The following is a 9,470-nucleotide window of genomic DNA, read 5'->3' on the forward strand; positions in this document are numbered from 1 at the left end:
TCCTCAGTGTGCTCATCATTCCAACACAGAACACGTCCATAAAGTACGGTTTTGCCCATTTTCTTTTGTTCATGTATATTCTCTCCAAGTAATGATTATCATTTAGGTTGTACTTATGTGCAAACTTATGCCATGATTCCTCGAACTCCTTGGAATCCACACATCAGTAATCAGCTTATGGATCTCCTTTTTGAAACCACTCCGCTTGCTGTAGGTCGAACCGATCTTCTCCTTCCCCTTACAAAGAGCATGCCAGTAGCACCACCGGTGACAGGTATCAGGTTGTATGGTTTTTATGGTAGCATCCATAGCTTGGCATTGATCTGCGATATGTAACGGATAAACACATGTTAATTGACACATGTTTTCGATAATACTACAACATAGAAGTATGAACGTTTAGTGAATATACAGTTTCAAAAGATCCTGATGTCCGACAATTGCAACTCAGCAAAGGAACAAAATTCAATTTCAGAACAATGTAAAGAAGGGGGACAAACCTGTTAGAATTGTTGTTGGTGCCTTCCCACCCATTATTTGCAAGAACTTGGTGAATGCCACTCAAAACCTTTGGTCTTTTCACTAGTAAGCAGGATGCCACCGAAAACAATGGACTGGAAATGGTTGTTGAGGCCGAAAGGTAGTTTGCATAGGTTTGTACTATAAGTTGTATCGAATGTAACAAAATCACCGAACTTTGCATAGTCCAGTTGGTTCTTTCTTTCCATAGTACCAGAGCATTGATCTTATTCTACCTTCACTGTCAATGTCGTAGCCTCAATGTCTTGCCAATGTCATCTTTGATGCTGTCTTGCCCCAATTTAGAGTAGACGGACTGGACCACCTCCCTTTGTTGGCATGGGTGGCTCATTACCTCGCTAGATTAGACTCACATTGTTCTCCCTCAGAGGATGAATGAAGTCACGGGTAACTACATCTATATGGCCATGTGAATTCCATTGTTTCTTCTCCCCGTAGCTCTGTGACTAGGGGTGGTTGTGCTCATCCATGATCGTGCTAAGGTACCAACTATGGTCCTTTGTAAGATGCAAACAGATCATAGTAGGGCACCAATATTCACGTAGACGGTCATCTAGCGTGTCTAAATGACGACTAGATGCTAGTCAAGGGCTTGGCATCCAATTTAGGGGGTAGTCGTGCATCTAGACAGTCAATATTTGTTAAAGAAGGTCTAGTCGACAATGCTAGACGATGCCTGGACGTGACTAGGCAGCCAGATGAGAAACTAGTCGGTCATCCCAACGATAAAGCTTCTTGGCGCGGCCGTGCGTGAAGAAAGTTTTCGACCACGTGGGAGAAAACTTATCGTCCACACCCATCGCACAGGCTTTAGGGTTTAATCATCTGCACATAGGCCCCAAATTGATTTGATTCATTCCCCATCCGCTTCTCTCGATCTCACCTCTCATCCTCTATCTTCCATTGACACCGCCGTGCTACCTATATCGATCTGTGTGCCCACGATGTCGTACGTCAGGTCTAGTCATCCAGTCCCGTGCTATTCGCAACTTCTCTATGTCGGATTCATGCTCTGCTCCCCTACTCCTCCACCATGGACTCCTCTGTACCTTCTCCATCTATTGTGGCTCCTCCTCTTTGACAATCGACTGTGAACTCCTCAACAGGTCGTAGCTCCTCTTTTGCCATTGATAGGTACACTGCTTGCTCCTCCATTCCTCCTGGTACTGCTTGTGCACTCTACTCTGCTACATGTACTGTTTTTTCTTGTGTGCTCTAATTTGTTGTCTATACTACTTATGCTTGTATGCTACACTCTACTCTACTACATGTACTGCTTGCATGCTTTTGTGGGCTCTGATCTGCTGCATGTATTGCTTGCCTGTGTACACTATTGCTTGTGGCTTGCCTAATTGCTTGCTAGTTGCTACAATGTATAGACTTACTGAGTTTGTGATGGTGCATGTGGACACTATCACATTAATTAAATCTATAATTCTAGTGCAGATTCAAGGAGTATCACCATATAGAAGGTTTGATTATCATAGTAACCATACACGCCCAAACCATGATATGTCTATTCTCACATATACAAGGCATTAAAATAGTTAACAGTGATAAAATACCAAATCTTATATATGGAATTGCTCCATCAGTTCACTATTTTAGCAACTAAACAATTATGTAGTACTCATATAAACGAAACTTTTACATGTGTGGTACTAATATAGTAGCACTAGCAGAGGCTATGAATCCTGTTCAAATTCCTGCCATTGCAACAATGAATTCTCAAGTGAAAAAACTAACAGTTGTTTGGTCTCATCACTTGTGCTACTAAACAATGGCACAATTCACATTCCTAGCCATACTAGAATACAGGGCAGAAAGGATGGAAGGTATAGCAAATTGGAGGATAGAATTAGCATCACACAGAAAAATTGAACTAACAAAAATAGTGAAATATTGTAGCATTGATAGTGTAAAATAAACATAACATTTTGGATTATTGAATAACAAATAAACAAACTCTAATTTACTCGACAACATTACACATATAAGCTCCTTGATAAAATAGTTTAACCTTGTGCTTACCGTGTATTCATGTTATCTTAGTTACCTCATGTTAATCGCAACTATAGTTCAAATGTGAACTCGGAAAGCATCAACATAGTAGGATTAATTATTCATGATTAGAGACACGAATATCTACGACTCCAATGTGGTTGAAATGGTCAAGAAGCCTTCATAGGTTGGAAGGAGCCTTTCTATATTATAAGGCCCCAGTTTGTTCAGTTACATAGTACTACTAGTGTTGAAATCAGATTTTTCAGACCATTGATCCCTCCTCTTCACCTCCTTGAGCTTGAGGACTAAAATTGATACAAACTTTCATGTATTGTGATAAAACTTAGGCGCACTCCAATCTTAAGTAGATTGGGTGCCTCCACATTCAACACCTCAACATCAAGGACATAGGTTAAAGTAAGCTTCTTTAATGATTTGCTGTGGAGCATGAGCTTCCTCACTCCTCAGATATCACTCATCAGTAGGGTCTTGTTGGGGATCAGGGTGACTATAGTACTCATAACTCGAGGACATATACCGAGGAGACCACACTTACACTACATAGCTCAACCCTTTATTACTAACATATTGATACAACACAATGACAACCCTTTTTCTAGTGGCAACTCCTACACTCTACAACTCATGTCATCCTATGACATGACACTCTTTTTTTAGTATGCCTGGGAAAAACTCCTAGGTCAATTAAGGATCAAATGTAGGAACCTCATGGGTAAGGATAAGGTAATGTAATTGATAGAGAAATTTATAGACCTAGGTAGGATAGGCAAATTGATAGAGGGAATAGAGATGATGATAGAGATCATACTGAGAAAGAGGATAAGTCCGTACGTGTACAACTCTTATTTGAATGAAGTGCGAAAAATGTGATCTTTTTTTGTCTAATAGAACAAACACCAATACCTTAATTGAGTCGGTAAAGATCAAATCAGTTTATCAAAGTGCTTTTCTGATTGCTCAAGACATCTCTTTTCAACTGAGGAACAATCCAATATCATTTTGTTTCATTTTTAGTCAAATACTGAAGGATATTCCATTAATAATGCCAAAAGGGGTGAAGGGGATACGTACCTTCATGGTAGCTACCTATGCCATGATATGGCTCATATGGCTTCTTGGCCCTTATGGAATAGTGGCAATGAGGTAGGCCACCTCTATTTATACTTGTACATAGCCATTGGAATGTTGTCATGTAGCAATATTCTATACTCTTCTATATAAAATATCTAGTTCTATAAAATTCACTCATCCTTATCTATTTCCTAGATATTTTCCTCCATGGCAAATATCTTGTTCTAGAGTTTTCCTTACTTTGCCATGAAACATGACAATTCTAGTTTCTTGTTATCTCCAAATATTTCTAGAGGATTCCAACAAGTATGCATTGCTTATTTCAACACTCTCCCTGAATGCATACTTGTCTTCGGGTATCTTGACCACTGTTTTTTGTTGCATCTGCATCCCATTCTTCTTGCTGAGCCATCCACTAAGGACAACATCTTTCGTAGTAGCCACATTTCCTTTTGAGTGCCTCTGTGGACTTTGATATTTAAAGCATTCACCTCTCTTCTTTCTTTTATCAACTCCCGTTAATCTTCTCTCTTGAGCTCCCCTTGAATAGCTGCTCTCCTTCGAGCACCAACTTTCATCTCTTGTCCACTTCTTCATGTTGATGAAGACGCCTCCTCTTCATCCTGCTCTTCCAAGGTGATAATGTCCATCTGCTTGGCTAATGCCTTTTGATTAACTAGTAAGTTCTCCAACTCCACCAATGATGGTTGTATCATTCATCCTATCGATGCAGCCATAAACTCATTTTACTCGGATCTTAGGCCATGGATGATTATCCTCTTCATCCTCGATTCACTGAACTTATGGCTATTGAGCCTCCTCAAACCACTGCTTGAGCTCTCTTACCACTGCTTGAGCTCAAGAGATTTGCCGCATCTATTGACGCCCAGCGTCAACTACGGTTGGTCTTATACCAACGTTTTTCACAATCCTAGACTATGATTTTCAGCAGAATCTCCCCTCAGCACCTCTGAGTTCCACAGTAAGAAATGTAAGGGTCCTGCAAGTACCGAAGATTGCACTGACAAATGTAAGTGCCCAGAACTTGCCACATACTCCTCCCACTCTTGACTATCCCAGACTGCCTGCTTTAATACCAAATTGTTGGGAATCAGGATGGCCCTAATACCCATAAGTTGAGGACCTTCACCGGGGAGACCACACTTACACAAGAGAACTCAACTTTTATTACTAACACATTTGTACAACACAAGGACTCAACCCTTTTCCTAGTGGCTACTTCTACACTCTACAACACACATGACCCTAGGTGGTCGCCAATTCGTTGGCCATTAGAGGAGTCATTGTAGTCATCGTCGGAGGCAGTGGCGGTCTACTCAGGGGAGACCATCTCTGACCTCTCCACCAATGCAAAGGAGGCCGATGGTGATGATCTTGATGAGGCCTTGTAGTAGGATGGCACTCCGTCGCCATCGGTCCCGGAGGAGTAGAATATGGATGTCGGCAAGGAGGAAATGAAAGATGAAGAGGAGGATGGTCTTGTCATGGAGATCAGCACGAACTGGGAGCCGAAAGAGGAGGCCAATGTCGATGATGATGTTGGCACTGATGGCGAGGCTAAGGGCCAGCAGCGATGCCGCCACACAGAAGGAGGATGGCGCGGATGAAACTTGTGTGCACTTTCCACTAAATGATAAGAAAAAATTCTAATAGTGTTACAGTCTCGAGGCAATAAAATTATACTTCATCGGGTCATAAATACATGTCATTTAAAAAAAAAGATTCTATCAAACTTTTAAAACTGACTAACAATAATTTTTAAAATATTTAGTTTGAAAACCTAAAAATTATGGGTAGATTTGTCTTGAAAAATACCTTCATAATATTATAAATTCAATGTATTTTATACATATATTCTAATAAAAATAGTGGTCAAACCTATATGTTGGAGACCATGTCTTATCCAAAACAATATGTATGCATGACTGGAGGGAGTAATACATTTCTTTTGCATTGCATTGTCTTACACAAACTCTGCAAAAATCTACATCTAAATACAATTTGGGAATGGCTGGAATTGTAATTCCATGTTACAATTCATTGTCTCAGCAAATTTCGGAATTGAAATTATAGACCAAGATCAATTCCAGGCATCCAACTCAAATTTTGACGTCCTGACATTGCATTTGTTTCCTATATCAAGTTCTCTCCTTTGTGTCATGTATTTAGTCCCCCTTCTGGTGCAAATGATGAAGATATTCCTGTCTTCTCCTAACCGATTAGGAAGACAGATGAAGATAGCATGATTATGTCATTTTGCTTTAAAGCAGCATGTAGCGGTCAGCAGATGGACCTTCACCTGATGAATATACAACCATATGTCTCAGCAAAAGCAGATATTTATTAACTTGAAAAGATCTACAGCAAAATGCAAGTAAAAGCATCATACAAGTACTAACCTTTCTATTGGGAGTTTAATAAGATCAGCAGAAAGATTCTGATCCCATAAGGCATCATCTATCAGTAATTGTATCAAATTGCCTATGCAACCCTCATGTGCTTCATGTATTTTAAAGCTGACCGCAGCATTGCTCTAGCTTTTCGATCAGGGGCACATCCTGAAGTGATCATTTCTTCGTATATAACAGGAACCTGTTAAATCACTGGAACTTTAGATTGTGCATATTCCTTATTGGCACTTAAGATTTATAGCCATATAAATCATGCATAAATTACAAGTCTGTAACATAAAAGACAACTAGTTAATTTACAACTATATAAAATGCAGAAGATGATGTTCCCATTACCTGAGAAGAACAAAAGCTAGAATAACAAATTGGATTAGATTTGTTAGATCTGACATATGTGATAGCATGTAACTTAATGAGCAGGTAAGATTTTGATGTATCTCCACTTCATTATGGCAAGGAGAGAGGAGACATACAAGAGTTTATGATTACCTTATCAAACTGCTCAACGCGTATTAATGCTTTCATTAGCGTTGTGTATGTTATAACATCAGGTCTCAAACCCTGCAATATGGAAAGCAAAACATTGCAGTGTTTTCATTAGCTTCTGATGAATTGCCCAGATGGCGTAATCAAACAGAATGACAGATGTAATATGGGTATAGGAAGCAGGTCAAAATAACAAAAAGAGGACAAGAACAGCACTTACATTTTCCCTCATAAACTGCAGCACAGAGAAGGCTTCGACAACCCTTCTATCCTCACCAAAAGCATTAATCAAGGAATTCAACACTACGGTGCTAACCTCTAGGTCATCTGCTTTCATGGCCTTGATCACATTTAACGCATGGTCCGCTAAACCCTGCATATGTTCCATGCATTAATTATGAGAGCCCAAAATTATAATTTCAATTGGATAAATTCATGTAATCTTGCAACTCTAATTTATATACGCAACTAAGCAATCTATCGTATTGTTCCACTGCATATGTTCCATTGCAACTCTGATTTATATACCCAAGTAAGCAATCTATCATATTGTATACAACCAATACAGGTCAATTAGGTAGATTGTAAAATCAGAACATAGACATTCGAGTTTGTCATTAGATTGTCCAGGTCTTTTTGTTGGTGGAAAAATACTGGCTAACATGACGAAATTCTCAAAATGTAGCATAACATAGCTATCAGTTTTGCATCAACGCAATCAGGCCAAGTTATATGGAAATGATCAGGAAGTAGGGAGTATTCATTGGTGATCGTAACAGGAAAAATAAGCTACAATATAAAAACTGTCTTACCCTTTGAGCGTATGCATTGACTAAGGCATGGTACATAGTAGGCGATGGCTTCAGGCCATCAGCTTTCATCGCTTCAATGCAATCAATTGCCTCCTTGTACCTACCGGACCTTCCATAAACATCCACGAGTGTAGTATATGTGATAATATTCGGTACCAAACCCTGCTCTTCCATTTCTGATAACATTGTGTCCACCCCCTTCCACCGCTCTTGCTCTCCAAGCAAATTGATCATGATGTTATATGTTGTCGTGCCTGGTGGGCAGTTGCTTTCACGCATCTCCTCAAACAGCTTCATGGCGCGGTCGTGCCGCCCTCCTTTACAATGTGCATCAATGAGAGTATTCCATGTGACAACATCCGGCTCAATCCCTTCTTCTCGCATTCGGTCAAATGCATCCATGGCATGCCCAAGGCAGTTGTACTTCCCAAATGTATCAATCATGATGTTGTAGAAATGCCGGTCTGGACGCACCCCACTCGCATGCATCTCTCGGAGCACTGCAAACGCCTTCTGCCAATCTCCCCTATCACGGAACCCCGCAAGGATCCGGCTGAACACGTATGAGCTTGGTTTAACTCCATCGGCCTCCATCTCCTTCAGCAGTATCCTCGCACTCTCCCACCTTCCAGCCCTTGTATATGCGTCCACAAGCAAGCTGTATGTGGCCTCATCTGGCGCGACTCCACATTGTGACATTTCATCGAGCACCTGCTCGGCATTTTTGAGCGACCCAATCCTCACATACCCTTTAAGCAGCGCGTTGTAGCCGCGCGTCCGCGGCTTGATCTCCCCGGCAAGGAAGAACTCGAGGAAGAGCGCCTCCGCCTCGGCGACGCGCCCCGCCGCGCCAAGCGCGGAGATGAGCGCGGTGACGGCGTTGGACCGCGGCGTGAGCCCGATAGCCTGCGCGGAAGCGAGCAGCTCGAGCGCCGCGTCCGGGAGCGACGCCCGCGCGAAGGCCGATATGAGGTCGGAGAAGAGCGGCGCGTCGGGCTCGAGCCGCGACTCCCTGAGGTCGCTGAGGAGGCGCTCGAGCAGCGCGGCGTCCGGCGGGTCCCGCGTATTGAGCAGCGACGCGAGGAGGTGCGAGTAGGAGGCGAGGTCCGGGAGGAAGTCGTGCTCTCGGAGCAGCGCGAGCAGCCGCAGCGCGACGGCGGGGCGCGACGCGGCGGCGGAGGCGGCGAGGAGGGAGTTGAGCAGCAGCGGCGAGGGCGGCGAGGAGAGCGACGGCGGGAAGGAGAGCAGCAGCGAGTGCGGGAGCAGGCGGCCGGACACGGAGAGCGAATGGAGGAGCGAGGAGAGGAGGAGGTCGAGCGGGAAGCAGAGACGGTGGCGGTGGAGGAACGGGAGCAGCGCGTAGGCGAGCGGCAGGGACGCATCGCTGGCGGCGAGGCCCCGTAGCAGCGCGTGCCACTCGTGCGAGGGGACCGCGGAGTAGGACGCGGCGAGGCGGCGCTCTGGCACCGGAACGGAGACCGGTGGGGACGGCGACGTGAGGGAGGCGGACACGGAGGGGGAGGAGAGGTACGCCAGGAGGGGCTCGAAATCGTAGCGGCTCGCGGGAGCGGAGGCAGAGGCGGAGGAGGAGGAGGCCGGCGTGGCGCAGCCCGGGGAAGCGAGGCGACGGAGGCGGTGGGGGAGGAAGGTCGGGGGAAGGAGGGAGGCGGGCATGGTGGAGGCGGAGAGAGCGAGTGGTGGAGGCGCGGGCGCGGGAGGAAGGAAGAGAGGGGGGGGTTTATCTGGTTTTATGATATTTTCCCCCTCTCGACTTGGGTTCCTGGTTGAAGCCAAGACTAGTATGTGGACCATTTGTCGGTGACACAAAGTCATACGACGAGCGTTTTCATTTTTATATTTCGAAAATCAAAAAATTATAAAATTAGATGTTTGTTCGAAAAAATTATAAAAATAGACTTAAAAAATAAAACATATCGCCGTTTCAATAGATATACGTTAAAAAACATTACGTTTTATTATTCTCAAAATTCAACACACTATTGTCGTGGGTTAGTTCGTGACAATATATTTGGGTATGCTGGATAATGTGTTCCTGATCAGCATTTTTAGTGGTTGTTAGTGATTATATATGTGTCGAAGGAAC

At 43.6% G+C, this 9,470-nt stretch overlaps 1 protein-coding gene across 1 annotated transcript; it reads right to left on the reverse strand.

Annotated features, from left to right (window-relative positions):
* Positions 1 to 5,556: 5,556 nt before the first annotated feature.
* On the reverse strand, positions 5,557 to 9,130 carry LOC133890826 (pentatricopeptide repeat-containing protein CRP1, chloroplastic). Its single transcript, XM_062331408.1, has 5 exons — positions 7,367 to 9,130; positions 6,775 to 6,927; positions 6,558 to 6,629; positions 6,057 to 6,249; positions 5,557 to 5,956 (listed from the first exon to the last, which is right to left on the reverse strand). Exons 1-4 carry the CDS (start codon positions 9,038 to 9,040, stop codon positions 6,139 to 6,141), a joined length of 2,010 nt encoding a protein of 669 aa, XP_062187392.1. The 5' UTR covers positions 9,041 to 9,130; the 3' UTR covers positions 5,557 to 5,956; positions 6,057 to 6,138.
* Positions 9,131 to 9,470: the final 340 nt, after the last annotated feature.

Source organism: Phragmites australis, chromosome 14 (assembly GCF_958298935.1).
Source record: "Phragmites australis chromosome 14, lpPhrAust1.1, whole genome shotgun sequence".
Classification (NCBI taxonomy): domain Eukaryota; kingdom Viridiplantae; phylum Streptophyta; class Magnoliopsida; order Poales; family Poaceae; genus Phragmites; species Phragmites australis.